The sequence below is a fragment of the Zalophus californianus genome, chromosome 15 (genome assembly GCF_009762305.2).
Source record: "Zalophus californianus isolate mZalCal1 chromosome 15, mZalCal1.pri.v2, whole genome shotgun sequence".
NCBI classification, from domain to species: Eukaryota; Metazoa; Chordata; class Mammalia; order Carnivora; family Otariidae; genus Zalophus; species Zalophus californianus.
This window is the reverse complement of record NC_045609.1, coordinates 75023354-75041276: the sequence shown is the minus strand read 5'-3', so window position 1 is coordinate 75041276 and position 17923 is coordinate 75023354. Positions and strand designations below refer to the sequence as shown.

The 17923-nt window shown below is 35.8% G+C and overlaps 1 protein-coding gene across 1 annotated transcript in view; it reads left to right on the top strand.

The window, feature by feature from the left end:
* The window catches only part of PDZD8 (PDZ domain containing 8), a 78136-nt gene that overhangs the window by 51743 nt on the left and 8470 nt on the right, over positions 1-17923 (top strand). Inside the window, exon 4 of the mRNA XM_027587901.2 lies at positions 17334-17496. Coding sequence (XP_027443702.1) covers positions 17334-17496 — 163 coding nt within the window. The remainder of the gene's footprint in view (positions 1-17333; positions 17497-17923) is intronic.

Below are 17923 nucleotides of genomic sequence, written 5' to 3'. Positions count from 1 at the left end.
GACTCTGCATGCAGCAACCGTGTAATTCTCTTAGCAGTCTCATGAGAATAGGCATGCTTGTCATCTCCATTTTATATGGGAGGAAACTGAGACACGCAGAGAGAAAGTAACTTACCCAGATCCCCCAGCTAGCAAGTGGTGAAGACAGTCTGCACACCCAGGTAGTGTGACTCCAGAGCTGGTGTTCTTAATTACTGTACCATCCCACCAGTGGTGGTTTCAGATCTGGGCTCTTTGATTCTAGTTCTGTGCCTGTAGAACAAGTTATTTCCTAGTCTCTAAAATAGAGATAATAGTAACAGTACAAGGGTTAAATATCTGTGAAACACTTGGCACAGTATCTGGCCCATAATAACTATAATAGTAACTATTATCATCAAACTTGACCTAAATGCCACCTCCTTCGCTCCTGTGTTTTTAGTGCTGACATTTTATATATCCTTTTAAATCCTTCTTATAACACGGTGAGGAGGACAGGGAAATGGCTTCTTCAGTCATGGGATAGTGTTTTTTGTTTGTTTTTTAAGACTTACGGGCCAAATAGTGACTTTTAAGAACATCAGCAATTTAAAAAAAAAATCAAGTTTAATAAGGGCTCTTATAAGAAGGATGGAGATCAGCCACCTGCTGCCCATCTCACATGAGGATAAAACATGGACAAGCATTTAAATTTCAGGAAGGTTTACAATAAATTAAGAACTTCATAGGAATAACCAGTGTTAATGTCATAGCATAGAAAAAAAGCCTAGATATCTGTCATTAATAGCATAGTTTTAGAACATTTAGAAAGTAGTAGTATATGGGACTAACCTGAGATCTCTAGCACTGACTTTTTCACTTTACTGTAAATGTGAAGTTCTATCATTTACTAATTGAAGTTACTTTCAAATGAATAGACTAAAAGTAAAACTAGGTTGAAGGTTTTGTTTGTATCTTCAAAAGGGAAAGGGCAAAGGGCAGCAAAGACCACACTTAACTCCTATGTCCTGTTTAAACAGTCAGTCTTTTTTAGTATTTCCATAAGGTGCTGTGTATTTCTCCACATAAATATTGAACATGACCTGATCAAAGTGGGTTTAGGACAGCTGTGTTTCTCATTTGTAAGCATGTTAATTTACATTGATATTGAATCACACTAGACAAATAAGTGGTTATATTGAAAGCTGCTTATATATAAACAGTATGCTCTATACTGGAAAAGATAAGAATGTTTTATTAATCATTGTAAATAAGACTACTTCTGGGTAATTCATTATATTTCTTTAAAGGTTATCAAGTGACTCGTAGAGTATGGACAGATGGCTCACTTTCTAAATGAATGATGTGTGAATTATCTTTTGTAAATTGATCAACACTGTGAATGTTACTAGAAGTCTAAGTGGGAAGCTATTGAGCATAAGGAAGCATAGGTATCATGAAGCAGAATTTTAATTTCTGTGTGATATACTCGTGTGAAATTTGAGCAAATGCATATTTAACAATAAAATCAGCAGTTTCTGTAAGATAAAAATGATATGTTTGGAAATTGGTATGAGCTATATTTTTGCCCATATAAAAAAAATTCAGAAAGCTATAAAGAAAACTGTGGAAAGCCAACCATAATCCCACTACCCAGGGAGACCACTGTTAACTTTTTTAGAAGAACTTTATAAACACAAGCATATACATACTATTCACAGGTTATGTTTATGGTTGCTTAAAAATGAGATCATGTCTTTTTATAACCTGCCTTTTTTCCTACTTAACAATATACTGACGGCCTATTTTTATTTCCGTATACATGTGTTATTGTTTTTATTTCTGCCTGATACTCCACTGTGTGACATATTTTATTTAATCAATCACTTATTAATGAACATGTAGACTTTCCCATTTTTTGATGTTGTAAAGAAATCTGTAATGTCAGTGTGAATATATTCATGCACATCCATTGTTTAAGTCATGGTTTGGCATACTTTTTCTATAAAAAGCCAGACAGTAAATATTTTAGGTTTTGCAAGTCAGATAGTAACAGTCACAACTACTCAACTCTGCTATTCTAACTCTAAAGCAGCTAGAGACAATACATAAATGAGTGTGGCTGTTTTCCAGTAAAACTTCTTTAAAAAACAGTCCACAGGTTAGTTTGTTGACCCTTGATCCAAATGATTCTTTGGTCAGAGCTGTGCAGAAGTAAGGAGGCTGTTGGTACATATTTCACAGTTGCATTCCAGCTAGAATAAGGTCTGTAGATCGTATCCGTGTTAATTTTCTGACTTTGATAATTGTACTGTGGTTATAAGAAAATGTCCTGTTAAGAAAATCACTCAAATATTTAGGGTTAAAGGAGGCATTATGTCTGCAACTTATTTTCAGATGGTTCAGAAAAAATATGCAGAGAGAGATCCAAATGTGGCAAAATGTTAACAATTGGGAAGTCTGAATTCAGGATAAAATGGAAATCCTTTGTACTATTTTTGCATCTTTTCCATAAGTTTGAATTATTTCAAGATAAAAAAATAAGTAATTTGTCTAAAACTCTTTAATACTTCCTTAGTAAGATATAAATCCCCTACCCGAAGTACAGTGATAGTATATGAAGCCAGGGGTAGACTTTGTGATTCAGAATCAGAGCTATTTGACAAAGAAATTTAAAAGTGCAACAATGTTCCATTCTGTTGTTTCCGTAATAACCTCAGACTTTGCATACTTTTCAGAGCTTTTTATTTCACTGGAATGGTTGTATAAAATTTAAATTAGTTTCAAATCAGAGCATTAATGGAGACTTCAATCAGATTTAAAAAGAGAAGAAACTTAAGTGGATTGCAAGGTAGTTATTTTGATATGATTACTTTGCTAACAGCCTTTTAACAGCCTTTGAACCTAGGCAGAGGATCATTTTTAATTTTTATTCTTTAGATCTCTTAGGTCAGTTTTGTATAATGGACTTTACTTTTTCAGCATATTTCTATATCTTTGTTGTCTTCTTAGATGAGACAACCAAAGGATGCGGTTCTAATTTACCATCTAATTGCTTTAGAGACCAGGTTATCAGAGAAGTGTCCAAGCTGGCATTCTGTTTTGAAGATTGAGGGGCCTCACTCTATTTTCACTCCCGAAAGGAGTCTTCCTGTTCCGGCTGAGGAAAGGCAATGGAAGTACCTGGATTGTGCCAGTCATTTATTCCTGTAGTTTCTTTAATTTTGACAACCAGTGTGGTAGACATTAGTATCCCCTTTATACACATAAGACTCACGGTGGCTAAATCACTTGTCTGAGATCACAGATCTAGTAAACATTAGAGCCCAGATTCAAACCCAGTGCTGAATACAAGCCATCCCAGACATTTCAGTTTTTCTTCAAAAAGGAATTTTGAATCTGCCCCAGTGCTGAGGAGGGACTGATTCCAGTGTTGGTTTGTTTTGTTTTGTTAACTATCCATTATAAAAGCTGATCACTGAAAATTGAGGCATTCTACTGAAAAACTATTTACATGTAAAACTCCAAGTGAGAAAATTTAGGTTTTATTCACTGTACTATTCAAATATGCCCCTTTAAGAACGTCTTTAAAAAATAATTTTTGTCATCATTTGGGACAGGGGGTATGGAAACTTCTGCAGTAGCGCTTCTTTACCTGACAGATTCTTTTTCATTTATCTGGCTTATGAGTTTAAAAACTGTTCTAATTTAAACCTTTATGAAGTAAACTTTAACGACCTGTCTTTGAAAAGTTCTGTGGGAGTTGATAGTAATTTTTATGCCAAGAGATAAAACCAAGATATATGCCATATTTGTTTCCAGAATTATACCTTCTATGAAAAAGACAGTACGATTAGGTATAAATTGTGAATCCCTGGGGCACCTGGGTGGCTCAGTCATTAAATTGTGAATCCTCTTTGCTCATACAAGACAGTTTCAGAAAAGACTGCTAACGAATACGGTACCACCTCTTTCCTGTTAGATGGTGGTGGACCTGAATAGAAGGTGGCTGAGAATGTACTTGGGTCCTTGGAAGCGCACACACAGTTACCCAGCAGTTGAGGGTCCCATGGAGTATTTCAGTTTGCATCTTCTGTGTTGTCAAACCTGCCTGTGCTTAAAAGGGGGTTGGATTGATACAGAATGACCCTTCAGAGACTTAGTATTTTCTTTCTTTTCACATGTGCCCATTTTCATTCTAGAACCTAGAAATTGTTTTATTAATTTCTCAGAATTATAATTTATTGAAATATGCTTTATCACCAGCTGTTTAGTAATAGTACTCTAGTTCTAGCTCTGTTGCTTCAGAATTGAGCCAAATGTTACTTGTGTTACTTTATACTCAAGTGTGTTTGTGTGTTGAGGGGAGAGAAGGGGAGAAGAAAGAGTGGGGGAGAAGGAAAGAGAATGGCTGCGAACATGAGCATATGCTTCTCCTTGTGGTGGGATTGTCACTTGTGGTTATAATTTTTAAAAGTGATGGGTGGTAAAATATGAAATCTGGCCCAAGATCTTCAACAGCAGGTTGTTGCTGCTTCTAATTGAGATGGACGGTAAGCTGTTGGTTCCTAGCCTGGCAGTAATTTGTGCTCTGTAACCATAAGCAAATTGGTCTGACATCTGGTATTCAAGGAAATGACCAGAATGTTACACCTCTGCCACATTTTGTGCTGAGTATGTTGTTTCCCTTGCCTACAGCTCAGTAACTTAATATAAAAGTTCTAGTTTTAGAAATCCTGAATTCTCAATTGAAATTCAGAGTTCAGGGATAAATCTTCAATACTGTAATCATAATTGTCTAGATCCCTGATACTCAGAATTCAATTGCCAAGCCCCAGAGCAAGCCAAGTAAAGGTAATCTATACAATGGCCCATCAGAAATAGGGATTTTTAGTCACCTTCTGAAAATCTTCGCATTAGAGTTTGAGCTACTTTGACCAAAGGATCTGGTTTTATATTCTCATGAACACAGTGTCCAAATTTTGTAAACTCAGGTGGCTTTCTGACAGAATTGTTTGCTGCATTAGTAGAATAGTTTCTGAAGACAACTTTTAAAATTTGCACAATCCCAGAAGATCCAGGGTATTTAGTTGGCATAAAAATAGCTCTGCTTTCAGGCATGTATCTTCAAAAACTTCAGTTTATAAGGTAATTGTTTTTAGAATCTCTGTACTTGTTATTCTAATTCTATCCCTGCTTAGGATGTGTACCCATCCAGAGGGCCCTTCAAGAAGAACAGGAATTAGGAAGCCAGGCCTAACCCTAGGTGGTGGCAGATTTTTAAAGGAGGGCAAAGCAGGTCAAATCTCTTGTCATGTGTGAGGAAGTAGGTGAAGCTAGAGACCTCACACGGTAGAGAAGAGTCCTGGAGGAGTACGAGAGGTTGGAGGCGTTGACAGAGATGTGGAGGGTCCCACATCAGTTGCTATCCAGGCTCTTAGCCAGTCTGCAGAAACTTACCAGATAGTTGAAAGAGTGTATGCTTTCAGTTTTTAAAAAATGTAGGCAACAAAACCACTGCAAATCAACACAGTAATAGTTGAATACTGTAATGAGTAGGGAATGCCCTTCCAAAAAAATGTTTAATGATGGGAACAGAACTATGTAGATGGCTCCTTCTTCAAAGGCCACCTCTTGTAAAGCTAGATTCTGCCACTTAGCTGTCTCCTGTCAACAAGCTTCTCAAAAAAGAAAGCTCCTGTAGGAAGCCCTTCCACTGTTCCAGACCATCACTGCCCTGATGTAATCCACTCTGCCCATCTGGAAAGAACCAAATTAGGTATAGTTTGTCTTCCTTGTTTAATCTTGTTGTCCTGGGTCTTTGGTGGCTGGCTCAGGGCCCTTACCCCCTGCATAGGAAAGGGAAGGAAAGGGGAAAGGGGAATTAAGTTTCAGTCTGCCCAGGTAGGTGGGAAAGAAGTAGTCTGCAGACCTTTGCCCTTGGATCCTGTCCCTGCAGCCAGGCAAGCCACACCGCTAGGCTGAGCTTGCCCGGAAACTTCGAGCTAACACTTGTGTCGCCCAAGTCAGACCTGTTTCTGTGCTTCTCACCATTTTGTCCATTACATGTAGGCATTTTCCTTGGTAACTACCCACTAGGGAGTCTGTCAGAGCAATCACTCTTAAGTCACAAGTTGCTCATCTCAACGGCAGATTGCCCTGAGAAAACAGCAACTATATGATTTTATTTTTAGAGCCTCAGTCTTCATTTAGCAATTTATGAAGTGCCTCTTTCTCAGCATTCACATTTTGGTTAAGTAAATAAAATTTATCCATGGGAGAATTCTGTTTTTCAAACTCCTTCGGTTTGTGTTTTATGGCCTTGGCTTTTAGGTTTAGAGTACTTGAACTTCGGAAATTTGGATAATCTACATCAGTGACCTATAAAAGGAGAAGTGCTTAATGGTTTACAAACATATGTATCTTTTTGAAACATTTGACTTTTTAGATTTTTTTTTCTTTAAGGGAAAAAAAAAACCCTTCCCCTTTTGCGCTAGTATTTGTGAAACTGGGCATTTTTTTTAAGGGGCTTGAATGGACCAGTGTGGATTAAATATTATTCACATTCAAGTTTGCAGTCACATTATAGTATTAATTAGCACATCCAAATGCTTCTTTATACCATAGTTACTTTGAGTATCTTGGGCATAAAATTGGTGGTGGAATTGATATTCTTCTTACTTTTAGTTGAATGAACCAAGATTCCCTCCCTCTTCATGTAGACTGAACTTGTCAAAGAGCTGTAATACTAAACTTCCTTCATTTTTTAAATATGCCTAGCTTTTATCTCCTCCCTTCAAACTTACTGCTCTCATTGTTAGACATATTGCCTGCACTCCTGACCTGGCCTGATAAACTACTAATCTGTCAAGTGTCAAATTAAATTTGTTCTTTTAGGAATGCCTTCCTTGCTTTCTAGTTAGTTAGGTGACTCCTATTAAATGGCATATGTAGTACTGTAATTATTTGTTCTACCTACCTATTCTGTCTGCTTCCATGAGGGCAGGGAAGCTCATCTCTCTTGTTCACAGCTCAACCTCTAGGCCAAGTGCCTAAGCATTTGAGTGAGTGAGTCAGTTGGTGCATTTCTTCCCATTACCTTTCTTCCTTGGTAGTTTTGCTGTAGGTTTTGTTAAATGTGTGTTTCTTAGATCAACACTGATTTTTCTGAAAGTGTTACACCACTTCATTTTGAGAAGAGGAGTTATAGAATACACCAATGTGTCTGAAGATCATGAGCATGTTTTTAAATTATAATATAATAAGAATTCTGGTAGGAAAGGTATTGGTTTACATCATGGACCAGGAAAACTGGGAATGGTTATTTGCACTTAAAAGCCTGCTGATAAAAGTTCCATTATATACTGGCGTTGTGTACATATGTATACAGATTGTTGTGCCATTTCTCCCATCCCTGCCCCGCTACTCTACTAAAAAAACTGGGAAATAGTTCTCAGGATGTCTTTTTCAGAAACGTATTTGATGAAAAAATACTCAAAAGTATACCTGGTCATACTAATTTAGGGTCTTTCACTTAGTGATCCTTTTTCTTGCACGTCTGGGTTTGTTTTTTTTCCCCTCAATGTTAAAAGCTTGTATAGGAGAGAACAGTTTGTAAAAGAGCTGTATTGATGTGTTATTCAAATATATCCTTTTCTTATCCGTTGTATAAAATTTGTGCATGTTAGGAAGGGATTAAAAAATCAATATGTTGTTTTACCCTCAGGTGAAAATACAGCATCCCAGCTGGGTCCAAGACAGGCTAAAAGGCTGCCAGAGTATGAGAGCTCTTAAAGGCTATCTCGGTGTTTTTACTAAATTGCTCTCCCCAAGATAGATGCACATACAGCTAGAATTTTTTAACCTGTGTCTGACATTATTGGCAAAGTTGAATGCAGGCTGTCTGCAATCTTGTATGTATTGACTTGTGATTCAGCGCATATAATTGCTGTTTTAGTTAGTATGTGTCAGCAGTTCTTGGCAATTGATAAACTTTTTTTTTGTATGTAATTCAGAAAATACTAGAAATAAAATATTTCTACTCCATTAAAATCTACTTTTTGGTTTTAACAAAATTCAGGCGAGTTGACACAGGCTAAGCCACACAGAAAACACTACATCCAACTTTTATGATGTATTTGTAGCTTTCTAGTTGAATAAATATAACACTTTGAGTTTAATGAGATATTGTCTGTGACTGTCTCTAACACAGTACCTGTTAAGTTAGAGCTTATTTGAAACAGATTTCTACCAAAACTAGCTAAAGCAAGAAAGAGGTACTTTTTTGGTGTTGCACGGATGCCACAGGCAGATGCGAGGGCCACTGTTCGTCATTTTGTGGGTTAGACTCTGCTTAGCTTTTAGCAGGAGTATAGCTAGGCCTCAGAAACAAACTGGAACCAGAAACTAAACTACTGTCAGGCCTCTCTTTCCTCTCTGCTCCTCGCTGTTTATATGCCTTAACCTTCACTCTGCAGACTGGCTTTGTTTCCTAGTTCATAAAAAGATACACAGATGCCTACAGCTAGACTTATGTTTATCCCATTCAAGGAATCTCTGAATCTGATGAGTTCCCACCATCCAGAAAAGAACTCTGATTGGTCCAGTTTGGGTCAGGTGTGTACCCTGGACCATGTAAGGAGGCAGAGCAGTGGGACCGTGTTATATAAGTCTGGCTGTTCCCACCTTAACCATACTGGGAATTAGAGAGTTGCAGAGATAGACCCAGAGCAGGGGAGAACATGGCAAACATTAGTGTCTGTTTTACTAAGCACATAGTAAGTGTTTAATATGTACTAACCTACTAATTTCTTCTTTCTCTTATAAAATATCAGCCATGCCACAAAATATAGGTTTAAGGAACATATTTATAACAAATAGATATTAATAGAGGTTTGCAAACTATATACATTTATTGCAAGATGATATATTGTAGGACTTTTTCTCTATTAGATATCAGAATACAATAGGATTCTGTGATATGTTCTATGAAGTGCTGCGGCTTTTTCCTAGTAAAATGTGTTGTTATAATCAGGGTAAGAATTTTCTCTCCCATTAAATCTCAGCTAATACCATCATGATGATTTTAATTTTCTCATGTGCTCTGAACTCTTGTCTCCATCTCTTTGCTCTAGCAATGTTACTGTGAGCTAGAATGATAACCTCTCCTACCACTTCCCACTCCCCCTGCCCCCAACTCCCTACACTAGTTGTCAAATTGTTCTCATGCTTTAAGATAGAACCTAAATGCCATTTCTTTATGTGAAGCCTGCCCCAGACCCCTCATCCAGAGGCAGTCTTCACTTCCCCCGGAATTCCCATAACACCATATCCATACATGTCTTGTGGCCCATTGTGCTTTGCTCTTGGAATATCATTTAGATATTAATCTAAATCCCATATTAATCTAAATCTGTATTAATCTCCAGAACAACGCTAACAGTTGACCACGATGCTTCCAGTCCTCCAATCCTCTGATGAAGGTAGGATCCTTGTGGTCTGAACAGTCTCAGGATCATGGAGTTTATATAGTTTACATCACCACAGATTTGGATTTGGAGGATTTGGCTTAAGACTTCCAGGCAAATTCCATGAAGTTAACCAGATGACTGCTCCAAAGGAAGAAGGTTTTGTGACCCCATTTATTACCTCCCCATTTATTATTTCCTATTTTGATCTTCACTTGGGACAAGAAGGTTTACCTTGAAGAAACATAGAAAGCAAACTTGCATATCTACAGAGATTTTGATGGAAAAATTTTATAGAGGTTAACTTTTCCTTAATTGTAGCTTATCTTTTGCAGTAGGGGATCACCCAGTTTGGTTGAACTTAAAAATATCCAGTTGGCTTCTTATAAGAAAGGAAAAGTTATTACCTGATGATTATTGAAATTGACCCCAAGCCTTCCACCTTAATGTATACCTGTATTTGTTACACAGACATTTTGCCTTCACTTTCATCCTCCCCTTTTCTCTTTTTTTAGTAAAGGCTATCATGACCGGGGGGCATCTGGGTGGCTCAGTCAGTTAAGTGTCCAACTCTTGGTTTTGGCTCAGGTCATGATCTCAGGTTGTGAGATCGAGCCCCACATCAGACTGCATGCTGGGTGTGGAGTCTGCTTAAGATTCTCTCTCCCCCTCTGCCCCTCCCCCCCCAAAAAAGATTTCATGCTCAGCCCCAAAGGACAATATAATATTGTTCCATGTTCATTTTTTCTTCACCATACTTTGTCCATAAGAAATACAGTTTTTTCTCGCCCTGCTGTTCTTTTTGGCCCCTTCCTTTTACTTTCATCTGATACATCTTTATCTCCTGCATAGAGGAAACTTTATAATGAAATGAAAACTTACAATTTTGTGAAAAAGTAGATATTTACCACCATTAGTATAATTTCTACCTCTTTGGAAGTAAAGACCCTGCTTGAGCCCATTGTACTTCTAATTCGTTTGAACTGGCAGCTATTCTTTTACCAACTGTTGACACCAGTCACCAAAGAGTCTTTTCTTATTAGACAGGTTTTTATTTATTTTTTAAATCAATCATAAACTTAGCCTCTCAGTCTTGATCCTATAAAACTAATGTTTGCCCGATATAAGATAGTTTAAATATTCTAATGCCCTGAATTGATGTTTGTGTCATAATAGTTTGCCTTGTTCATTCGCAGCAGACTGGTTTTTAAATTTCCTTTTGCATTCCCATTTCTGACTAGTAGTGCTGAGTTTTGCTAATAACAGTAATAACAACTGAGCCTTTTCAGAGCTCCACATTTGAGATAGATGTCTCATTTTACCAATGATATTCAGAGAGGTTAACATTTGCCTCAAGTCATCGTCAAGGATTATTATAAACATCAACATGTAGATACTTCACCCCTAAATATTTCAGTATGAATCTTCTAAAAATAGGGCATTTTACATAACCATAGTAACCAATATCACACATAAGAAAATTAATAATTCCCTAATTTTACCTAATAGTCCTATATTAAAATGCCCCCAATGTCCCATAAATATTTTTGTAGCCTTTTTTTCTTTCTAAGCTGGTATCTGATCAAGATTCATATATAACATTGGTTGTAACATCTCTTTAGTCTCTGTGTCCTGTTTTGTTTTTTTTTTGTTTTTTAAAGATTTTATTTATTTATTTTGAGAGAGAGAATGAGATAGATAGAGCACGAGAGGGGGGAGTCAGAGGGAGGAGCAGACTCCCTGCTGAGCAGGGAGCCCGATGCTGGACTAGATCCCAGGACTCCAGGATCATGACCTGAGCCGAAGGCAGTTGCTTAACCAACTGAGCCACCCAGGCTCCCCTGTTTTGTTTTTTTTTTTAAACCTAAAACAGTCCCTCTACCTTTGGGGGGGGTGGTATTTGCCAGGAGGTGATTTCTCTAATCTTAAAATTTCTTCTGCATTTATTAACTGGCTTCTTTTCGGCAGGAGGCAAAGGGTGGGTAAAGAAAAGCTTCCCTTCGACTGGGTGCTAAATAATATGCAAAAAAATGGATAAATGAATTTAAGAGCTAACTGCAGAAGCCGTACTTAACATAAATTCTACATTTAAAGTGAAAGCTATGTTGTTGAAAGAAAAAAACTCCCAAGAAAAACAAAAGGCTCTACAAAACAGAAACTGTAATAATGCTCAGCTTTACAATAAATAATGTTTATATGGTTGCAGTAATTATAAATAAACACTGCTGGTCTTTAGCTTTTAGAATCAAACTTGATAGCTTAATTATAGTTAGAAAGGTAATAGTTACCAACTTTGACAGAGTTTAGAAGGTAGCAGGTAAAGAGGAGAGGTGAAGGGAAAGATGGAAGTCCTAATATCAAGAAAGATGAAATAAGAAATAGAAGGATAAGTTTATTAATTAAAATTATAAAGAGTTTATGTAGAGGAACTAAAAATAGTGATGAATTCTACTGTATTTAGGGAAAGGAAGATGGGGCTACATCCTTGTCTGTAATAGTAGGAAGTCAGCAGATTGTCTCAAATTCGATACATCAGGAGATAGTAATGTATTCCCTAGAGGAAGAAAAGGAAATCCCGAAAAACTAGGTAGTTGCTGTGGTGTGGGAGTGGGGCTTAGAAAAAGAGGACTGCTGCTTTTTAGTGTAAGTTATTTTATGTATTTGATTTTTTTTAACCACATGCAGGTATTTGACAAAAATTAAAAGTTTATTCATATTCTTTTGGTGATTTAACAGGACATAGCATTAAAACTTGGGTTACATTTTCAGGTGTTTTTGTTTCTTTTTCAGACACAGTTTGTTCTTCTTACAATTATATCTGGTTTAATCCTGTATCTACAGTGTAGTATTTCCAGTTATCTGTACATAAGAGTCAGGATGCATTTCATTGACATACGCTAAATGGAAAAACTATCTAAATGTTGCTGTCCTTCCTGATTGACTTAAGGACCATCTAAATTCATCCCAGGTTGTTTTTATTAAATTAAGTAAATTGGAAAACTAAGGGCTATCTGAATGAATTATCAGTAATCTATATTTAAGTATCTTAAGACAAAGATGGTATATTGGGGGTTTTGTTTCTGCTTTATTTTTAATAGCCTTATTAAGGCATCATTTAAATGCAATAAATTCACTAAGTATACAGTTGGTGAATTTTGGTAATTGTATGCAATCATGTAACCTTCACCCCAATCAAGATATAGAATATTTCCATCACCTGGGAACTTTTATTTGTGCTACTGTATGCCCTCAGTCTGCAGTCTCCAACCCCCAGTCCTATTAATCTGTTTTCTGTCACTATAATTCTGCCTTTTCTAGAATTTCATACAAATTGAATCATAGAGCATATGGTCTTTTGTGTTTGACTCCTTTCACTCCACATGTCTTTGAGATTTATCTGTGTTGTGTGTGCTGTATATAGTAAGCCTTGAAATCAGAGAGTCTAAGTCTTCTATCCTTGTTCTATTTAAGGATGTGTTTGGGTATTCCAGGTCCTTTACCTCTCTTTGACTTTGCCTCTCCAAAGGCCTGCAGAGATTTCTGTTCGAATCTGTAGATAAATTTGGGAAGAATTGGCATCTGTTAACAGTAATGAGTTTTTGAGTCTGTGAACATGGTATCATTATCCATTTATTTTGGTCTTCTTTAATTTTCCTTTGCAGTGCTTTATAGTTTTCAGCATACAGATCTTGCACATCTTTCATTAAATTTAACCCTAAATATTTTTATGCTATTGTAAGTGAATTTGTAGTCTGTGACCTAATTTCACTTATTAATAGTTGTTTTGTAGATTTCATAGGATTACTCATGTATCAGATCATGTTATATGTAAATAAAGACCGTTTTTCTCTTCTCTTTCCAATCTCTATGCCTTCCCCTTTTCTTGTGTTATTACCCTGCTGTACCCTCCAGTATAATACTGAATTGAAATGGTAAAAGCAGAAATCCTTCTTTGTTCCTGATCTTAGGTAGAAAACATTGACTATCATGTTACCTGTAGAATTTTGTAGACGCCCATAATCAGGTTTAAGAGTCCCCTTGTATTTTTAAGTTTGTTCGGGATTTTTATCATGAATGGATGTTAGGGGTTTTTTTCCTTTTTTGTTTTGTTTTTGTTTTCTTAATATGGTAAATTATATTGATTGATTCTTGGCTGCTTAAATCAAACTTAAATTCCTGGAAATCAACTCCAGTTGTTTTTGATTATTATCCTTTTTATATATTGCTGGGTTAAATTCCCTAAAAATTTTTTTAGGAAATTTTGCTTCTGTGAACACTAGAAATATTAGTCTGTAGTTCTGCTTTCTTGTTTTGTGTTTGTCTGGGTTTTAGAATTAGGGGATAGCATTGGCCTTAACACATGATTTGGGAAGATTCCAGATAAGATTGCTATTGTTTCTTCCTTGAGAATTCACCAACGAAGCAGTCTAGACCCGGAGTTTGGGGGGTGGGGGTGGGGATGAAGGGGTTATGGATTTGATATAAATAGTAGATATGTATCCAAAATTTCTGTCTTCTGGGGGTTTTGTCATTTGTATCTTTTGAGGAAATTTTTCCAGTGCATCTAAGTTGTCAAATGTATTGGCATAAAATTGTCCAAAATATGGCCTAATTCTCTTAATGTTTGTAGATTTTGTAGTGATGGTCCCTTTTATTTGATTTTGGTAATGTGTCTTGTCTTTTTTTCTTCATGAGTCTGGGCTAGAGGCTTATCACTTTTATTATTTCATTAATCAGCTCTCATGATTGAATTGTTTTTATATTTCATTGATTTCTGCTCTTTATTCTTTCCTTCTATTTTGAGATTTCTGATTTGATATAGGAACTAATTTCACTAATTTTGTATTTTTTGCCCCTAGTATAAGCACTGAAAGCTATCAGTTCCTAGTAAACACAGCTTTAGTTGCATCCTACAGATTTTATTTTATTTTTTTTAAAGATTTTTTATTTATTTATTTGAGAGAGAGAGAATGAGAGATAGAGAGCACGAGAGGGAAGAGGGTCAGAGGGAGAAGCAGACTCCCCGTCAAGCAGGGAGCCCGATGTGGGACTCGATCCCGGGACTCCAGGATTATGACCTGAGCCGAAGGCAGTCGCTTAACCAGCTGAGCCACCCAGGCGCCCTACAGATTTTAATAATTTGTATTTTCATCATTCCATTCAGAATGTTTTTTAAATTTTTCTTGATTCATTCTTTGGCCATGAATTATGTAGAAACATATTGTTTTTACTTTCCAAATATTTGGGGGTTTTCCTAGTTATCTTATTGTTAGTTGATTTCTAATTTAATTCCATTCAGAGAACATATCTTGAATTTCAGTCTTTTAAATTTATTGACACTTATTTTATGACCTAGCACATTCTGGTGAAATTATGTGCACTTGAATGTATATTTGTCATAATTAGGTATCATGTTCTTTAAATGTCACTTATGTCAGGGATGATAATGATCAGATTGTCTTGTCTTTGCTTATTTTTTTTTTGGTTATATTGGTTGCTGAGAAGGGTGGAGAAACAAGTTACACCTCTAATGGCAGGTTGGGTAAGGGAATAATTACAGAGGGACTTGCATACGAGGATAGTAATTTGTGACCATATTTTATAACCTACCACAGGGTTCATTTTACCTCTCCTCTATTTTTGTATATATTTTAAATTTTCCATAATAAAAATTTCAAAACCAAAACCTCCCAGGTAATAAGGTGTCCCATATTTCAGGGGGGTACATGCCACATGCAGATACATTAAAAATATTTAGGATTTCTCTTTTATTTTCACCTCATTTAAAGAGTTGTATTTTGGCATATGTTTTATAGTTGCATGGAATATCCAATAGTCGTATGTATAATTTTAAAAAATACCTGTGTATGGAGGAGAATTTTTTATTTTTGGCTATTCTTGTTTTAAAAATAGTTTCATCCCAATGGAGATGTCAGTTTTGTTCCAGAAGTCATGGTATCATTTGGATAGTCTTGTAAACTTTATCATAAATTTCACATTAAAAATTTTTGTGTGATACTCATTTTTAAATGTTTTGTCAGGTTTTTAATTATGAGGTGTTTTTATACTTTTAAAGTTTTGCTGTCAGAACTTAAATTTTTAAGTTTCTGTTTCAGAGAAGGCTGTACCTATAATCCCAAAATTAGACACGTCAGCACTGTGAGTTTAGAAGGAAACAAAACAATCTTAACAAGAAAAGAGGCAGAAGAAATAGTGTCTTAAGTTTGGTTCCCTGTGTAAGTATGAAATCAATAGCATTTACTATTAACCAGTAGTAAAAAGGGGGGCAGGCAGTAATGTATCATCTACCCTTATTTTTCCTCCTGAAAACCTTATCCTTTTCCATCTGGAATGTTTACTTCAAGAATCATTTGAGATAAGAAAAGGAAAGGGAATAGTATGATTGGTATATAGAAAATAAATTAAGTCAGTTACACAAAACCTATAGTAGCCTCAGTTCCCTTCTCAACCCCATCCACCCAACCTCTATTCCATGTTAAGAACAAAGAGTAAATCACAAAAAACACATTCACAGTGTTTTTAAAATTTACAGTTCTCAGACTCATACAATTTAGTTTTTTGCCCATTTGGTACTATTAACTTTCTCATATTAGAAAATGTTACATTATAAGTTTTAGTTTTGGCACTCTGTATATATTAAGAATCTATTTATGTTTGTGGATTTGAAAGAATGTATTCTTAAGGGCTTTTTTAAAGTGAAAACCACTATTAACATTATAAGGTGATTATTTACTGTATCATAAGGCAAGAATTGTTCAGTTTTTTTGGAGGTTTAAATACATACGTTTTTTGGAAGGGTTTTTTGTTTGTGTGTAAACCTTTAGATAAGCAAAAACTTGACTACATCTCCCATTTCTTGAGCATAATGTGATTAAGATTTTTCTTAATCTAAAAGCACCTTTACAAAATCTAGTAACATCCATATTAAAAAACAATTTCCAGTTAGGTCTCTCTTACCAGCCAACACCATTAGGTAGGAGAATTAAATTTCTGGCTTTTAAAAGTAGGGTTTATTTATTAAAGCAATACAGACAGTGATATATTAGGATATTAGCAAGTTATTTGGCAGAGTCCCTCATGAGATCTCTTGAAGACCAGAACTAAGAAACATGGGCTGAATGATAACACAATTAGACTGATTTGTAATTTATTTAACTCAATAAACACAGATTGAATTCTTGTCGTCTAGAAGGATGTAGCATTCAATCTGGTTTTTTTAATCAGTAATTTAAATGAGGACATAACATGTTGCATTGCCTTTTTAGTTCACAGATGATGTGAATCTGGGACACATATTTTGATAAATTAGGTGACGCTTGTTTAGAAAACAAAATGATCTTGATGAGTTAGAAAAGGCTATCTCATTAATAAGATACCTGTTAATAAAACAAATGTAAACTCTTTTACTTCCTCCCCAAAAGATAATTTAACAATATATCATAAAAAAGAGGTTCCAAAGCACATCTAATAACATACAAGATATTTCCCATTATATTTCAAAAAAGCAAGATTCAGAATTATATTCACAATCGAATCTTAATTTTGTGTTAAAATATGTATATTAGAAAGTATACAACAGTTCTGGATGGTATGATTAGGGGTGTTTTCATTTTGCCTTTCTATTTGCAAATATTCTACAGTGAGAATGGATCTTAAGACATACTGAAGATAAGAAAGTATGTTTAATGTTTTTGAACCCCATATGTGCAGTCTGAGCACGTGTTAACATTGTCACAATAAAAATCTCCTCCTGTTTTACTTGTCTGTAAAAATAGTCACCATGGTACAAAAGACAGCATCAGCTACAGTGTTCTCAGTGGGCTAATGTTTTCTCACTCCCCTACCATGAACCCATTGATTGTTTTCATTTTTTCCTCTTTATCAAAGGTTGAATTAATAAAGGGGAATTTACAAAGTGTCGGACTTACACTTCGTCTTGTCCAGTCAACTGACGGGTATGCTGGGCATGTCATAATTGAGACGGTGGCCCCAAACTCGCCTGCTGCACTTGCAGATCTTCAGCGGGGAGACCGACTGATTGCTATTGGAGGTAATTATGCTAATATGCAACACACATCACATTTATAGAGAAATCATCAAATGTGGGAGTTTTCCCTATCTTCATTCTTTCTCTGAGCACGTTACTTTTACAATGGAAAGAGAATAACTTTATTAAAAATAAAAATCTGAAGGAAGCTTTAATTTACAACACATATGCCATTTTTATCCTTATGTATAATCTGTAAAATACTTCATTTTTAGACCACTCTTCGGTAAACTCTAATTTTCCTTTCCATCCCATCTTCTACTCCTCTAGTGTTTAATGAATATGAAAGAAAGGGCAGGTCAACAGTTCCTTCTGTATAACCACCTAACTCCTCTGGGCCTAAAATTGACAGTATTAGCACTATGACCCCCATCACTTCGGACTAGATAATGAACAGGAGACAGACTAATATTTCTTGTCCAAGAGGGCA